This window comes from Amblyomma maculatum, chromosome 3 (genome assembly GCF_055883805.1).
Source record: "Amblyomma maculatum isolate TAMU_Amacu chromosome 3, ASM5588380v1, whole genome shotgun sequence".
In the NCBI taxonomy this organism is placed as follows: domain Eukaryota; kingdom Metazoa; phylum Arthropoda; class Arachnida; order Ixodida; family Ixodidae; genus Amblyomma; species Amblyomma maculatum.
The window spans coordinates 71324909-71343758 of NC_139346.1; the positions used below are offsets into that span (position 1 = coordinate 71324909).

At 45.1% G+C, this 18850-nt stretch overlaps 1 protein-coding gene across 1 annotated transcript in view; it reads right to left on the reverse strand.

Annotated features, from left to right (window-relative positions):
* Positions 1 to 18850, reverse strand: part of LOC146194960 (monocarboxylate transporter 9-like) — a 101764-nt gene that overhangs the window by 58275 nt on the left and 24639 nt on the right. Inside the window, exon 2 of the mRNA XM_084596684.1 lies at positions 3849 to 4080. Coding sequence (XP_084452810.1) covers positions 3849 to 4080 — 232 coding nt within the window. The remainder of the gene's footprint in view (positions 1 to 3848; positions 4081 to 18850) is intronic.

The following is an 18850-nucleotide window of genomic DNA, read 5'->3' on the forward strand; positions in this document are numbered from 1 at the left end:
GCGAAGCAGTGCTCTTGTGGAAGTTACCTGTGACGATTTCCGTACCGGTGATGCTGTAGCGGAGGCGAACCATACACTCCTGCTTGCTCATGGCATTTGCGCTCCCCGAAGTTTATTGTCGTTTCACAATGGCCGGGCTGCACTCCTTGTTACAAATTTTTCTAATGAGTACCGACACTTGTTCCCGGGGACTGCTATCGCTTTTGCTGACCATGTTGCGCATGATCCGGTCTGTTTTGCATCCACGGCAGTAGAAACTAACGAGCCATCTCTTGACAACATCGACATTAACTGTCACTTGTCAAAGGAGAAACGGCGGGCTTTAGAGCAACTGCTGCTAGACTTCAAGCACTGCTTTGCTTCTTCCTCGAAGGTTCGTCAAACGCCCATCACACAACATCGCATCATTACTTATGACGACGCTCGCCCAATACGACAGCAGCCTTATCGTGTGTCTGCCAAAGAACGAGAAGTGATCCAGACGCAAGTTCAGGAGATGCTGGATGATGGTGTTGTGCAGCCTTCACAAAGTCCGTGGTCTTCACCAGTAGTCCTTGTCAAAAAGAAAGACGGCACTCTTCGATTTTGCGTCGACTATCGGAAATTGAATAATGTGACAAAGAAAGATGTATACCCGTTGCCGCGCATCGATGACTCACTGGACAGATTGCGACGTGCGAAGTATTTTTCATCTATTGATTTAAAAAGCGGCTATTGGCAAATCGAAGTAGACGAAAGAGACCGAGAAAAAACCGCATTTGTCACTCCAGATGGCCTATATGAATTCAAAGTACTCCCATTTGGATTGTGCTCTGCCCCAGCTACATTCCAAAGGATGATGGACACCGTCCTCACTGGCCTCAAGTGGCAGATCTGTCTTGTGTACTTGGAAGATGTAGTTGTTTTTTCCGAAACATTTGATCAACACCTCGAACGCCTTCGAGCTGTCCTGGAAGCCCTCCGTTCTGCTGATCTCACGCTGAAGCCCCAGAAATGCCACTTCGGGTATACAGAACTCAAGTTCCTCGGCCATGTTGTGAGCGCTGATGGGGTGCGCCCGGATCCCGATAAGACTGCTGCCGTCGCACGATTTCCCGTTCCAGCTAATAAGAAGGCTGTTCAGCGCTTCCTCGGCCTGTGCGCATATTATCGGCGTTTCATTGCGGACTTTTCTCAGATCGCAGAACCTCTGACGCGCCTTACAAGGAAGGACACCTCCTTTGTGTGGAACTCTGAGCAGCAGATGGCCTTCTCTTTGCTTCGTGAGCGCCTTCAAACATCCCCTGTTCTGGCGCACTTCGATGAAGCGGCTGACACTGAGGTACACACTGACGCCAGTAGTATCGGTCTTGGCGCGGTCCTTGTTCAGCATCAAGACGGGTTTGAGCGAGTAATAGCCTATGCCAGCCGCACTCTCTCTCGTGCCGAAATGAACTATTCCACCTCAGAAAAGGAATGCCTGGCGGTCGTATGGGCTACTATGAAGTTTCGTCCCTATCTTTACGGCCGGCCATTTAAAGTCGTCACCGACCATCATTGTTTGCGCTGGCTGGCAAATCTGCGAGACCCATCTGGACGACTTGCACGCTGGAGTTTACGTCTTCAGGAGTTTGACATAACCATTGTTTACAAGTCCGGCCGCAAACACGAAGACGCCGACACGCTGTCACGAGCACCCGTTGACACTGGCGATACTACAGCCGATGACGATAGCGGTTTTCTAGGAGCCCTCAGCGCTTCTGAGCTCAGGGATCGACAAAGAGCTGATCCAGACATCCTTCCACTCATCGATTATCTGGAAGGGCGTGATACGATTCCGCCTCGACACCTATCTCGGCACCTTGGTTCCTTCTGCATACGGCAAGGCGTATTGTATAAAAGAAACTCCCAGAGCCAAGACAGAACTTACCTTCTGGTAGTGCCATGCGAGCTCCGTGAGGATATTCTCCTTGCTTGCCATGATGAACCAACGTCTGGTCATTTGGGTTGCTCACGGACTCTTGCTCGAGTGCGCAACATGTATTACTGGCCAGGACTTTCCGCAGCAGTGAAACGCTATGTACGAAGCTGTCGCGAATGCCAGCGCCGTAAAACACCGCCCCAGAAGCCAGCCGGATTTCTCAAGCCCGTTAAAGTACCCCGCATTCCGTTCGACCAAATTGGAATGGATCTCCTTGGCCCTTTCCCTTTGTCGCAGGCCGGAAACAAATGGATAGTAGTCGCTACTGACTACTTGACTCGATACGCTGAGACAAAGGCAATCCCTCATGCCAAAGCTTCCGAAGTAGCAGAGTTTTTCATGCACAACATAGTCTTGCGGCATGGCGCCCCTTCCTACGTCATTACCGACAGAGGGACAGCTTTCACATCACAGCTGATCGACCGCATATTTGAGCTGAGTTGCACGACCCATCGCAAAACCACAGCGTACCATCCACAAAGCAATGGCCTTACAGAAAGATTGAATAAGACGATTGCGGACATGTTGGCAATGTACGTCGATGTGCAGCACAAGACCTGGGACGAGGTGCTGCCGTACGTTACATTTGCGTATAATACAGCCTTACAAGAGACAACGCGCTTTACACCATTTCGACTTGTTTACGGACGCGAAGTTCAGAGCATGCTCGATTCCATGCTCCCGTGCCCAGATGATGACCAGCTATCCTCAGATGCCCAGCAATATGCCATCCGCGCTGAGGAAGCCCGCCAGCTCGCCCGTGTGCACATTGGGCAGCAGCAGACCACTGACGCGCACCGTTACAACCTCCGGCACCGCCAGGTTGACTACAAGCCTGGAGATCAAGTCTGGGTATGGACACCAGTTCGCCGTCCAGGCTTGTCAGAGAAACTCCTTTCCCGCTACTTCGGGCCGTACAAAGTGTTGCGCCGTGTGAGTGACCTTAGTTATGAAGTTATCCCAGACGGTGCCACACAACCAAAACGTCGAAAGCACAGCTCGGACATTGTGCACATTGTGCGACTGAAGCCGTACTACCACCGATAGCGTATGGCCACCCGCTGTGACCACTCTCTTGCTTTTCACACCATTTTTACCGGCCCTTCTCATTTTTTTTCGGAGGCAGGGGGTAATGCCACCTAGCGTTGCCAGGTGGCGCATGACTGAGGTGTGAAAGGAGGACGAAGTTGAAGAGGACAACAAAGTGTCGCTTGCACGTTTGCGTCTGTGCTGCTGTGTTCTTGTGTCTGGGCTACCCCCTGCTATCATTGGTATCCTTAGTCACCGTGTACGTGACAATATATATATATATATATATATATATATATATATATATATATATATATATATGTGTGTGTGTGTGTGTATCCAGAACTACCTTCCTGTTATTTTTCTCCCATGGTGGTACAAAGTGCCTGTGCCCATTCTTACCATCACACTGTTACCTCCTTCCTTGTTCTGTGCTTGCGGCGGAAAAAGTTGCACGGTCTATATAGAGGTTCCATTAATGCGAAGGTCTTGCAAAGCGACATAAAAATACCTGCTGAAGCAACTCTGCTCTTTCTCCCTCGCTATTTCAGATCACAACGACCAAACAACTTTTTGTCGATGAGAAATAATTTCATACTTCATTTCACTCTGTCATAATGATCTGAAAGGAAGGTGCAAGACAGTTTCAGTATGTCGATATTCAAAGAAATCATTTATGTGTTCATGATAAACTCACCATCCAACAGATATTATTCTGCTCTGTTTTGGATGATAACAAATAATTCTGCTTAGTCTAACCCAGTGGAATCTCTCTGTTCATTCACCAAGTATTCACTGCTATTCGCCTTGCACACATTCTTGTAGTAGTCTCATATTTTAGAACTGTTGTCCTTCTCACCTGCCATATTATTCAACACGGCTGATAGGCAAATGGGCCAGGACGCTTCTTGGTGTCCTGCGCCGTACTGGTCCATGATACCGACGTAAAGAAATCCTGATGACCGCGTAGGAGCAGCGGCAAGGCAGATAAGCAGGCAGGCGATGACGGCCACATGCCAGGACCTGTCTTGAGGAGCTTTCTGATGCTCAGCTTTAACACTCCTCTCAATGATGCCGGCTTCCTTGTTTAACTATACAAAAGAAACGAGGAAGTAAACGTGGAAGAATCATATACCAGCTCATCATTTTAATACAAGAGTTCCCTGAAATATCTATATGATCAACTTATTCCGGTACTTACGTCTCCTCCGACAGAAACCGTCGTTGATTGCGTGTTCCAAACCATTTCCAAAGAAGACGTGTGCTGCTCAGCATCCAATATTCAAGCCGATACTCACAAGTGGGTAAAGCATCATGTCCTGAAGCTTACGCAGGTGAATCCATGTCTAGGCCACTGGCTGTAAAGTGGTTGCTTAAGTTAAGGCATTGTTCAGACTTAGTGAAGTAGAGATTATGATCAGTGAGTGTGTGGGCGCCTCTCCGACCTCCTTTATAGCATAGTGGTTGCGTGATCTGCTTCGTTTACAGTTTTGTTTTTGTTGAGTGCCGTGTTCACCCGATGGGTTGACGCCACAATATCGCGGAACTGCTGTGAGACCGATTTAACAATTGTCCGTCACCCAAGCTGTTTGAAATTGCCAATATTAGCAATAATTCTTGACTTGCTTTCAGCATATAAAGAGACGTCCGGTGGAGCTAAAATGCATGGAAGACAAGAAAATGCAGTGCTTTACTTTATTTTCGTATATTCATATCTCTATAATGTCATAAATGGTGAACTCGCTTTCAATCAATCTGTATTTCATGGGCCAGCTGTGACCGTACACATCGAGAGCTGTTTCAAAGCTACAGCTGTGCTGGCCGACATGTACAATGAGCCGCTTTTTTAAGCATTGAGAAATAAGAACCTTTATAAAGAAACACAGGATGAAGGTGCGAGACTACTAAAGATCCAGCCCGTATATCTAGTGACACGGTCAGAGGCAAATTATTTTATTTTTTTTTTGGTAGCCTCACCATAATATATGTACTAAAGATCAGTGCGAAACCTTTCTCAGGGAACGTAGCAAACTGTCAGGTATGACTGTGTTAAAAACTGCTCGGTGATTTCATAACTTTTATTTTTGACCTAATTGTCTTGTCGACTAGTACTAGGAACGAGCCTCAGAGTGACGTTCATTACCCGGGTTATGGTTTTCGACATAACCACTTCATTATCGTGGCCGAAACTGTCAACCGTCTCCCATCGCGGGACTTGTTTTATTTACGGTTGGACACCAAAAGCAGGAATGCAGTGGAGGAGAGCAATACCGCCGTTTTTTACGCATGTTGGCTTTATGTGATGAAGTCTGACATTACCAAACAACTTAGCTAATGAAAAAGCCCCATCGGACTGCCCTGGAAATTTTGGCCAATCAGCTATTCTTTGGCTTTCATGGGAATCGCACAGTGAACGGGCGCGAGGCTTTTCGCCTCCTTTCAAAACTGACCACCGCATCCAAACAGTTTGTGTACTACACCAATTCAGAGACCATAAGAATCACTTCAAGTACATCGCACCTCTCGCCTTCCATGTCCTTTGCTTTGCTTTTGTGGGCGCATTGAAACCAATCGCATCAATAACTGATGAAGCGGCATTGCGGAACCACGCTTCTAACTAAATGCACTAAGAATTTAGTAGACAAGATTAAGTGTGTGCGGATACCCAATCTGAGCGAAAAAGCATTGAGCAAATGCCGGTAACCTCAAATATAAGGTCGAAAACAAAACATTTCCTTTTATTTATTTTCGGTCGATTATTTTATATTTTTTGCGCTTAAATATTCAGAGCGCATAACCGGTAAAGAGGAGAAAGAGAAACATGTGCTGTGAACAGAGAAATTATGGCTAGAATCCGCTCAAAAAGAAAGTGTAAATCTCTCCTAGAAACCATGTGACCATTGGTATTGTGTTTAGCTTCCTTGAATAAGGCCACGTGACGCCTGCGATGCAGAATGCCCGCATTTCGAGCACCTGAAGTCGTAAAAGCCAGGCGTGCCAGCCTAACCAAATCTGTACAGGATTTTAATCAGCTTAAGATAGATCTCCGAAATAAAAAATGCCGTGGTGGTCTATTTGGTTACTACGCACTTCAGATTCTGAAGGGCTTAGTTGACTTCCGAGCGCCGCTGGCTGCAAAAGCCTATTTGTATATATGTGTATTTGTTTGGTAGAAATTGGTCTGTAGGTTTTAGCGCCTCAAATGAACTCAGGCTGTGAGAAACGGATCTGTGGAAGTCGTCTGAAGCGTAATTCCCTGGCTTTCTTTAGCGTGCACTGACATCGCACACACACGGGAGTCTTGCTTTTCGCCTCCAGCAAAACGCGAACACACGTTTTTGGGTTCAGTAGTCGAGCGTCCCAACCACTGATCCACCACGGTGGGACGCAATGAATGTACCGGAGCTGCGTGATAGATAGGACCAGCAGCGACAGTGCCGAGTGCGGAAGCATTAAATTCGTCCTCGACGGGGGCCATTCTGAACGCTGTGTCATTACAGATGCATGCTTTGACCCTTACTTAGACTTTGCTGCTCTGGCGTTAATTGCATGGTAAATGGCTATTTGAACATTTCTCAATTCAGGCATATCTTTGGGAAAGCTTCATCGAGCGACAAAATTATACATCTTTATTCAAAGCAGATTAGACTACTGTGAGACTCTTGTAGCACACAGCGACGCTGTAAAGCAGAGGCGCTACGTTCGGCTCAACAGCACGTGCATGGTGCACAAGTCATGAATGTCACCTTTAGAGAAGCCTGCCACCTGGTTGTCGCTTTCGCCATGTTCATTTGGACTTGGGTGGACCGTTACCTCCCTCTATTGGCTTTCTGCTTTGTGGGGACAATCTACTGTTTCACTCGTTGGCCCGAAGCAGTGCCCAATCCTGACATAACTGCGGAAAAGAGTTGCCAAAGCATTCTTTTCAGCATAGGTTTCCCGCTTCGGCTGAACCGGCATTGCTATAACGGATCGCGGCCACCAGTTTTAATGCTCTTCACTGCCCTCATCCGTCTGCTAGGCTCTAACCAGCTAACATCCCTGTGCCAAAAGCATGGGCGAGCAGCTCTCTCGTCACTTCAAGGCTCCTCTCACTGCTCCGCTTGATCGTGAGCACTGAGCTGACCACCTTTCTGTGGCACTTCTTGGCTTAAGCGCCGTTCGTCGTAGTGACCTTGGATGTTCGGTGGCAACTCGAATTCGGTGCACCCCTGCGGCTTCCAGGAGACATGTTCGTACCTTCGTCTCCCTCGTCTTAGCCATTGCAATATCTTAAACGCTTTCAGGACTGCATTCAAAACCTGCGCCCAGTCCCGCCTCGAGCGCCTAGCCGTCGGGTCTTCATGCACCCTGACCTTGCGTCCTCGACGCATGTTTTTGTACGGCGAGACGCTGTAAAAGCGCCGTTTAACACCCCCCCCCCCCCCCTCGCCATACAACAACGTCGGCGACTAACCTGCTGGATGGTCGTGAAGGGATAATCTCCCTAGACCGCCTCAAACCCGTATGTATTGAGACACCTCCCCAGGACCTTCCCTCGGATGTTGCTGGCTTATCTGCCGACCTTCCTGCCACCGTGAAACCCCCCTCCAAGTCTCGTCAGCGCTTAAATTTCGCCGTTCCGTCTGGGCGGGGGGCCTGTAGCGCACATCGACTCTCCAAAGCGGAGGCGCTTAGATGGGCGTTTCAAGCCGGTGAAAGAAGAAAATAAAGCTGAACGTCGTGCGCACGGCGCGACCACCATGGTTGCAAAAGCCTGCCACGCTGGTCAATTTGTACTGGTGCTCTGCTGCGACCCCGTAAATGTCCTACGCTCTCTTCAGCACAAAGCGACAGCCAAACCCTGTACAACGAGTAGCTCGTGAAATAAATCAGAACAATATTTGACATGTTTAAGACCAAATGACACACAATAAGTTGAAATAGCAAAAGGTAATTTAGTAAATCGGACAGAGAAATGGCGCGTCTGAACGTGAGATCACCTACAAATATCTCGTACTATATGGCAATTTCGTATTTGCTCCCAAGTACCTTCCGTTCAGCACAACACTAACGTTTGTATGTATGATTGAGACTTCTTGCAATTAAGTAAAATGTTTGATTATGGACAGAGAGAGAAGTTTATTTGCCAAATGGTTAGTATTTTGTTTAAGTGTAAAGGCCTCGATAAAACAGGACCTTTTTCTGAAGCAGAAAATATTTCTTTTTTAGCTCGAGGTGAGCCATCAGTGATAACTCTATAACACTGAGGAAAGATAAGAAACGAAAGAACGATCTTTTTCAAAGCACAGTTTTAACTCTTCGAGCGGATCTCCGGATCTCGCCTCGTTGGGTTAAGAAAACCTTCACCCCAGTCAGCTTAGCCCCCTAAATTCAAATCATCAAGCCGTATGCAACTTTGCTGAATCATGCAGAGCCAAGCATCACCGGACCTTTACTTGTATTACTGGGTCCATGCAAAGCTTAAAGCCCCGCCGAATATCGCGGTTCAGAAGGGTACTCAGGTGTAATTTTTTCTTGTTATACTCGTATGTTCCGCCCTGAACATATTTCATCAAGCCTCTGAATGGCAAAATGAAAGTTCACATTTTGTAATCATATTATTACAATACCCAATATGGGGAGTAGGTATTCGAGCAACGTATCAAGACTGCTTGCTGTATTTCGATTTTAAATATCGTTGCGCTCAATGAAAAGTTAACGTATGAGAAAATATCACTTTTAACCCTAAAAACAACGTAAAAGGGGTATCACACGGCTATGACATTCGGTGTTCTTTTTTATAAAACTAATGATATTAGGTGGAAAACCCTACAAATTAGTAAGGCAACGTTTTGACTACACCCCTCACGTTTTGTCGGTGATTTCGCGCTAGCCTCAACGTGTAACAGTTTTGTTGTCACACATTTGCACAGTAGTCTTTATTTTCATTGAAGGATTAAACAAATCTTATCCGAGGAAGGCCACAATATCTTGTATTAGCTATATGTCATGCATTAACTTAAAAAAGTTCCGGTAGCTAGTGTGGACAGACAAGAACGCCCTCTAGCCTTCGCGCAGCATGCACTGCCATATTTGAACTGAACGGGATGGAGAGCTTAATATATGTGAAATACAGCACTGGGCTGATGTGCTGTTTTTTTTTTTTATCACTGGCAATTACCTAATATTTTGAGCTGTTTTCCTCCTTATATCATCGATTCGTGAGTGGCACAAACGCATAAACATAAATAGTAGTCACATTAAATTGCCCATATTAGGATGACTATGGCTCACGTGACTGAAGATGCCTTTCTAAAACGCGGTACCAATACTACTTGTGCTGATGAGCGCTAAAATGCAACTGTTTTGGTTAGCGTAAAAAATGCCTAAAGAGCTACCAACTCAAACGGGGTTTCATTTGCCCAGTGAAACTCTAATATGTACAATAGCTCTACAATTTTGAGTTCGAACAAGTTAAAGTGCCGATTCTCTTTCACCAAATGGTATGAACCTTACCGCGAGTCACGAATTGTCTAACTTGTGATTGAAGCATCTCGTAAATCTGGCTTCCGACCACAGCATCCCATCTGAAATGCTAAGCGCGAGTCTACAGCGCCTAAGAACTCTGCCATGTCATATGGTGTCGTGATGACCTACACCACCCGACGACTAGCCACTGCACTCCGATATCACCGAGCAACTATAAGCGGCCAGAGCGATGACGGTGTTACCTCACAAAGTTGACTTAGAGCAAGGCAACGCGATAATTTCAGGAGCATGTTGTCGTTGACGCTATCGCACTGAAAATAAAGAATAATAATTAAGTTATAGAAAGTGTGTTAGTGAACAAGTCAAAAGTGGAAATGACATTTAGCGAGCCATAGGCATGATGAAGCGTTCCATTCATGTTCAGCGAAGAATCAACGCACGCTTCGTCATAACTGCGGGAAAACCGAGGATCCTGAAGAGCATATAGACTTTCATTTCTTCCAAGACAATGTTCTATTCTGACGAGATGGCGTTTCGTCGACTTTAGTCGAAGTATAGAAGGAAGGAAGTAAAGGAAGGAAGGAGTCAGACATCATGTGATTGGAGCTTACCCATTCTGCAGAAGTGGTATGTGACCTCCCTTCTCAGGATGCAGCCTAACCAACGGGGGTTATTCGCACTTCCGCCTGTAAAAATTCACTACGTCACCATTTGCCGGTATATATACACTTATGAGATCCCGAACGCAAGAATGCGACAGAAGCGAACTAAAGCTAACTAGGTGCTCCCGCGATCTGGGCGTTTCACCCTTCATTCGTCCTATCGTCCAGGCCTTCTGCGGAGTTTACAAGCGGCCAGGCACAGTAAAAGAAGACATACCTCTGGGCACTAGCTTCTGACCCACGGCATTTCTATAACAGTATAAACGGCAGCACCTTATCTCTTTTTGCCGCTAAAGCAAATACTGGAACGGGGGTATCTGTACGGGTGCACTACACATAAAATGGCGATCGTTACTGTTATCACGATGTGATGTGCACACTAAAGACGAAATACCCGAAAAGGGAGCTCTAACGGCATGCCATCCACTTTTCAGGTCCATGTCATGGGAACGAACTCCGGTTAACCGGAGCACTGAACTTTCTCAACCTTGAAGCAACTCCATCTGGTCTTCCGATGAGGTCTGGCGGAGGTTTAACGGAGCTCTCAGTCCAAAATTCTAACGGTGTATAATAAAAGTAGGTATGGCAAATGAGATCGAGAAAGGCCGGAGTGACGCTGTGTTCCGTAAGCATATGCCATTGGAAAGTATACGCCTTTTTGCGTATTTGTTTTATCAGTTTCTCTTTCGAAGCGGCTAGTTTTGTTTTCGGCAAGAAATGGACTCAACAACAGACAGCACAAGCATCGTGTTGCACAGCGAGAGAAGCCAACGGTGGCGACGGTGCAAGCAGCAAGCCTCGTAGACCCAACACCTCGAATTGCGCCGCTGAATAAGGCCCGGCCGGGTTGCACGGTTTGATCGCGGCCTGTGTTGAAACGGGTATAGTGAGCGGCGCCTTCATGTTTTCGTCCGAGTTTGACGTCAGACTGGGATTGTAAAGACGCATGCGCAAGGGACGCTGTGAATCGTGCTTCACCAAGTGAAGCGGATGCTGCGTAGGGGGGCAGGCCTAACTTCCTCAAATTGCTCCTTCACGGCGAGCTCGGCTAACCGTCCTAATTTCCTGCGGCCGCTGTTGAAATGGATACGTGAGCGGCGGCGCCTTCGCGTGAGTCTCCAACGGTTTTCAAGTGCGAACTGAGAATGACAAGGCGCCTGCGCGAGTTGTTCACTTGAGATGATGTTTTGAACGATGTGCTGGCTTTAGCTTCGCTCTGACTCGACGTCGTTGCGTGCGCACCGATATAAGGTCTCGTGTGTACTTCGTGCGCCTGAACTTGAAACCCAGTATTGTGTCTTTGTGGGCTGAAAATATCATCGCAAGTGATTTTACATTTGTCTGTTTGGAGGGAAAATCTTTTTTTTTTTTCGTCTTGCGTCTTAATCGCGTCGAGCCGGCAGTCAAGAGAGCTTGAGGGTGCCACGGAAGGGGCGCATTAGAGCAGGTATACTGTGTTAAGGACTCGTTGATTTTGTCAATCGCATGTATTAACGCATGCGTTCTAACGACGCATCGTAATTGCATTGTAAATGAATATCCAGCTTTAAATTTTGCATGAAACAAATCGCGCACCCTGTGCCAGTCTTCTCATGTATGTCTGCATTGGTGTATGCTGTTGCTAGTGGAAATACCTTTTCAGCATTTTTATTCAATTAAGAAATCACTTGCTAGCAAAACTAAACCCAGTCGGAAAAAACTACAGAAAATTTTCTGACGTTACGACAGAATTTCTGTGCGGTTTTTGTCGGGAAACCTGTTGTGACAACAGAACATTCTGTAGTAACATCAGAAATTTCTGTAGTTACAACAGAAAAGTGCTACAGAACTACAGACAACAGAAATATAGTACAGAAAATCTACAGAACTACAGAAAAGTACTACAGAACTACAGAAAAATCTGATGGTAACGACAGAACTACAGGATATTTTGTCGTATTTTTGACATAGTTCTGTAGTTGTTTTTCGACTGGGAACGCCCTTTTTATTCATCAGTCTTGCCAACAATGATAAAAAATAACCCTAAAAAGTTTCGGAGTACGATTTGCCCCAAACACTCGCAACCGTTACAACTATGCGATAAGCAGAACCATCCAATTACTGACAATAAAATAGCTTAAGAGCTTAACCACACATTCACATCTGTATTTACGCAAGAACCCGCCAACACTTTACCAGATTTTCCTAGCTATGATCACGCAGTCATGCCTGATACCATTTTCAATCCTTCCGGTATCGCAAAAATTATAGGCTCGCTAAAACCTGCATCTTCATCAGGTGTCGGTGGTATCAACTCAAAAGTACTAAAACGCACCAAAAATGTTGTCATTGTCATTTTATGCCATATTTTTCAGCAATCGTTGTCATCAGGAGTGGTGCCGGAAGACTGGAAAATAGGCAAGGTTGTTGCAGTTCCGAAAAAAGGTCCTCCATCTTCATGCTCTACTTATCGTCCTATTTCACTAACAAGCGTCTCTTCAAAACTAATGGAGCATCTGCTTTACTCTGACATGGTAAAATTTCTAATTTCTATAGCCTTTTTTATCCTAATCAACATGGTTTTCGTAAAGGACTGTCATGTGACACTCAACTAGCTTTATTCATCAATGACATACGTTCTAACCTGGATTTAAATGTACCTGTAGATGCTCTTTTTTCAGATTTCGAAAACGCATTCGACAAAGTTCACTATCAGCGACTTTTACTTAAACTTTCACGATTACGCATTAACTCTCTTGTATTGGAATGGATACGTAATTTTTTGACTAACCGGAAGCAATTTGTGTACGCTAACAAACTCATCAAGTTAACCTTTGTACCATCCTCGAATCAGTTCAAAATCGCACAGCAAGATTTATTTTTTCAGACCATTCTTATCACTCCAGCGTAACTGCTCTTAAATCTAAGGCTCACCTTACTAATCTCAATTTGAGACGTTGCATCTTTAGGCTTTGCCTTTTTCATAAATTTTATCACACACCACTTGATGTTTCAGTGATATTACCAGCACATCGCTTCTCAAACCGCACCAGCCATCCCAAAATTGTCTACCCTCCCCCAGCACAGACTACAGCTCATCTTCGCTCGTTCTTCGTAAAAACTGCTCGGGACTGGAACAATCTGCCAGTCGACATCGTGCACCACTCCAATCCATCTCAATTCAAGGCAGCCATTTAATCTAATTTCAAATGAAATAGCAGCCCATCCCTCATGTAATACCTCATTCCTGGGGCATTTGAGGTATTGATAATAAAAAAAATAAGATAAAGAATACCTATCATTTTTGTTTCTGTGCATACACATAAAATCTGCAGCCATTCGCAACCTTCTGCCTAATCGCCTAACTGGGGGCACGTAATTGTTTTGAACTAATCACTTTTTTATTGCGAAAGCAATACTACTCTAGGTTTTGAGCCTTTAGCGTGGCGCGACTGCACCCACGTGAAGCTGTGACGTCACCCCTCACGTGACACCAGGGTGAGAGCTGGGCTACCAACTCAACGAGTCGGCGTAGCGCGGCCGCACCCACGTGACTCTGTGACGTCACACCCCACTTGATACTAGGGTGAGAGCTGGACTACCAACTCAAGCGGTGGGCGTAGCGCGGTCGCAGCCGTGGCGCATCGCGTGACGTCACACCCCACGTGTCACAAAAGCGAGAGATAGGCTCGCAGGAGATGCCAGCTTGGGTCTCTCGTTTCGCATGGGACGGCAATTCGAGAATCAGCCTGTTAGGGCCTTGGAATTCACGTACTCATAAAGGCTACTAAGGCACGTTCATATGGCTTGGTTAAAGCGGGGCTTTATATGTGGGCTGAGGAAAAAGAAAAAGAGAAGAAGAACGCTCGGACACCCGAAGCTAATGCTTTCACTCAATATTTAGTTCAGCAGCGTTGAACATTGCAAATTTTTTTTAAGCTGCATTCTTCGGGGAAAAATGTTTCGTCTGTGTGCGTACCCGAACTGCTTTTTGTTTCGCCAGATGTTTCTGAAGCGTTTTCTTTGGCTTTAAAACAAAACCTGCCATGCCCACGTGTGGCCAAATTCAGTTAGCTTTTTATACACCATAGTTTCAAGTTGACTGTTTCCATTTGAAAATTGCTTTTATGAAATACACATCACTGTCATGAATGAAAATTATCAATGTCTTGGTTTTCTGCCAAACAAAATTGCATTTTTATTGCCCTGTACCTTCTTCACACTCGTCGTTCCGTTTTACCTCATTGTATTTGGGCATTAGGCATTGATTTCGTTTATTGAAATGCAAGTCCCCAGTCTCGAGCATGACATTAGCGAACATGTTTTAGCTATCAAACTGTTGTTGCGCCTTTTCGAACAATAATTATGAAGCACTTCTTATATTTGTTACCTCATGCGGCTTGTACATTAGTGCGTGAAAAAAAAAAAAAAGAAACGTATTTTCTGTGCGCAATGCGCAAGAAAGTTTCCAATGACAAAGCGTGGTGCCTAAACGTTTCGCCACAACTTTTCATGTTTGCCTGCGCTTTCAGTATATATATATATTTTTTTTCATTTTATGTATTCTCATTATTTTGTTCTTGTGTTATGAATGCTGTTTGGAATGGAAGGCTAATGTAACTTTCTAAGTCGCGAAACTTCATGCTGAGCCCGGCCCTGCACTTATTCTGTGGGGTAGTTTTTTTTTACATTTTTTTTTGTGAATGATTTTTTAAATAAAACCATTTTATATGGTTTCTGATGTTATTTACTCTGTTCCTTGTATGGTTTCTGTATATTTTACAGCCGGGCAGTAAACACGGTAGAGCGGAATCGAAGGTTAATATGGGATGTGTAGACAGCTGCCAATGCCACTGCTGCTTGGTTTGATAGAATTTTGTAATTACAAAGCCTAAACTTTCATCACGGGCCTCGTTTTGTGTCCGCTGAATACGGTGACAGGCTGCACGTAGCTGCGAAGTAGTTGGTATGTTCGGCATCACAATGTAGAAAAGCCACCATTCAAAAGGATGCAAAGGCAGCGATCCGAAGCGCTTTTCTTTTGACATCTTCGCTCGGTTCCTTGTACCACTGCTTTTTAAAGATGTTGGCTAAATATATCAAGTTGATATGCACCACGTTCTAGGTTCTTTAGTGCAAACAAAGTCTTACCAAATAACGCAGTTTCGCCTAAATTTACGAACACGATGAGAACGCCAAAGGTCAAGCGCGTCAGATCGCTGCCTTTACCCCTTTGAGGACGTCGGTGGGGAGAGATCATGCCGCCGTGAGCATACATGAAGCCGGCATGCACAGCATATCCCTTACTCGACAGAAACAAACCGCTACAAGTGTCGGCGATGTGCGCTCTGTAACTGCGAAATTGAATCGAACATAAAAGCATTGGTAAAGGCAGCGGTAAAAACGTCTCCTATAAGCATAAATGAACGCAGTGAGAATCTGCTCCCTATAACAACCGTAAGTGTTCCGCATATATGGGAGTGAAAATTTACCCCACATCACCTCCCGCTGCATGCCGTAGCTGCTCCGTTTTCGCAGAGTGAAAGTCTTCCCCAAATAAGCTCCCGCGGTCACCTGGAAGTGCTCCGTTTTTATTGTGGTAAAATTGTACTCTAATCCAGCGTTATAAATCGGACATTGTTTAGGGAGGACGTTAGAGGAAAAGCCAATTACTCCGGTTTGAGTGGATTCGTGTTTAGTGTGTACGCCCCTTCATATAAGCACATCTCTATTCTCCGCTAAGCGCAAAGGTGTTCTTTACGAAAAAAGTACTTTGTCGTTTAGGTGTGTGCTATATACGTTCTGTCATAAAAGCATCTCAAAGCTGCCTTAGTTTCTGTTCAAAAATATTCAGTTCTAGAGTTTACACCTTGAGTTGCACCACATAGGGCGTCGCTAAAAGGAGATAGGTGATCCTTTATAACTTCAATCTGCTTGCAAGATAAAAAAAAAATCCTTATCTAAGAGGTCGTTGTTGAGTTTAGATTTATTCAGATGATTTTATCTATTAAACGTGGATGCGCAAAGCGGTCAAATGATTTTGAGAAGTGTGACATTATCCAGTCTGCTTAACCATTCTCGTCTATATATTGTGTAGCAGTTTAGTAAATTGCAATAGCTGTGTCCCATATGTCAAGTCTTTCCTTAGCATATGCCAGTTAGGAAACCATAAGTTGTTACCATCCATTAGATGAGCAGGGCCTGATAGAATGATATGTTCAAGGATCCTGCATAGGACAGATGCCAGTGATCAGGGGGAGGGGTGTAATTAGGTGAATTTGTTTGGCTACCTTGTTGAAAATGTGGGTAATTTTATAAAGTTTCGAGTTCTCTTAAATTGCTGCAGACTACAGTGTTTGGCGAACTATAAAAAACAGTATAGTGCTTCAATGGATTACATTGATTTTAGATATTTCGCAGTAATACTCTGGGCACTGCTACCCTGGAAAGCGTAGCAGGGGGCGGCAGAAAGTTAGGTGGGCGGATGAGATTAAGAAGTTCGCAGGGGTCAAGTGGATGCAGCTAGCACAGAACCGGGTTAAGTGGAGAGATATGGGAGAGGCCTTCGCCCTGCAGTGGGTATAATCAGGCTGATGATGATGATGATGATGACTCTGGGCACAAGCAGACGCTGATATCTTGAGGCTCTATATTAATGGTGCTACACCGGGGACACTTATTTCTATTGGGCTCATGTATTGGTAACCTAAATCTGCTAACTGAGGAATACCGCAATCGTCTTCATATGTGAATACTGAAGTAAACTATTTTTTAATATAGCAGGGTAATCATCTTGAATAATATGAACACGAGTGTCATTCAACAAGGAAATCCCAGTGTTGTCCCAGTAACGTCAGAGGACAATACGGCTTTCCAAACTATTTTGCTCCTGTGCGTCCTAGCGATTGAAGTCTCTGGGAGTAATATTTAATGTCGGCATTACGAACAGCATTGCAATACTCCCTATTGACAGTTTTGTATGTTCGCATTGATGCCGGTTTGCAAAGCCGTTTCGCAGATTTGAAAACTCACTTTTTCATTTTTTGTGTATGGACACATCATCCGGCTCAACTACGGTGTAGAAGCGTTTTTGCGAATTTAGCGGTATAGTAGTAACGTAGTAAACGTTGTTTAAACAAAAGACCGGTATGTATTGCTAAAACATTGTAAGGTAATGGAATTGCATTATAGTCAGCATGGTTATAAACAAAATTACGATTACGTGATAAGACACCTGTCCAAGAGGACGGCTAAACTGTGAACGTAATTAGCACATGATCACTTAATTCCTCAGAGCAGTAAACAACGCTTATACTCTATGGAACTCCCGAAAAGACGAAGCGAAGCATTTTATTTCCTCGGGTAAGCTGATAAACTAGTTGACATGAAAGAAATCGAAAGTTAGTATCACTGCCGACACGCGTTTGAAACTTTGGGAAAGGCCAATAAATTTCCGGGTAGGTGGAGTCACCAAACTTACTTCATTAGCTTGCATTCCAGCTAGGTTACCTGTAGATCAGAGACGAATGATTACGGACTGCCCTGCGGTCTGTAACAGACTCGAGTAAGGTTTCCGCAGCGAAAGCTACATTAGGCAAGCAAATGTTAATTGGAGGTGCTGAAAAGGACCACAACTGCGCATGCGCCGTTACTATGACTATCTGTTGCGCCGAGCCGCAGGTGTTCCTCATCTAGTCTTTTCGCGGTGCGGCATGGCGGAAGTAGAATGGTGGCGAAGGCTGGGCCCAAAAGCGGTTCAGCGGTACCGCAGCATAGCCACAGGTCGGGGGGCCAACCACTCAGATTAAGAAATTATACTACTACAAATTAAAAACTATTAATCAGCATAAAAAGAATAGGCATTTTGATAACTTCGCTTGTGAATGAGGTAACCCTAGCAAAAAATCCGTATGAGTCACAATAACCTCATATAGATTTCTCGTACTAAACTCATGCAAATCTCATACAATCTCATATATCTCTCATACTTTGAATGATATCTGTAAGAGATGGTATGAGATTCGTCCGAGTTTAGCATGAGAAGTTTGTATGAGGTTATTGTGACTTGTAGAATATTTTCACTGGGGAAGGTATTTTGTAAATACATTCTTATTTTTTTTTTTAATCTTGCAACGCTCTTATCGCCCCACCCCCTTGATGTTGAATCGGTAAGGAGGTGCTGCCAGATGTAACCAAGGACAGGAGGTAACGAAGGTGACGAAGCAAGAAACGGTTTCTTATCGCTGTCTGCTACTTGTCTGCTGTGGTGCGGGTCTTGGTGCGCCCGGGAAAGCGTAATTTAGTTCGCAATTGTCCCTTTTGCGAAGATTTCGACGTTCTTGCTGGTCGCTGCTCTGTCGCCGTTTGGCGAGATTTAATATCCCCTGCAGCAGTGTTGTGCTTTCATCCTCGTCGTGTTGCTGGCAGTTCGAAGTCTTTTTGCAGCACTGTATTGCGCTTATCGTTTTATCGCAAGATGAGCCCGCACAAAGTGAGGAAGCGATGCTCTGTGGCACGTTGCGACAGCGTGGACTCAACCGTCGGTGTCTTACCGCTTCCCTGCTGACTTTCACCGGTGAGCAGATCTGGAGGTTGCACACAGACTTAATGTATGCTCTAATGCTCCTGTGTTAAGCACGTTTGTTGATGCTAAAGCTGTCTGGACTTGTGCAACCTTGAAATTGCCTTGAAAACTGCTGTATACTTTCTGCCGAAGCATTTAAATGTGAAGAGTGATCCCAGTGCTCTA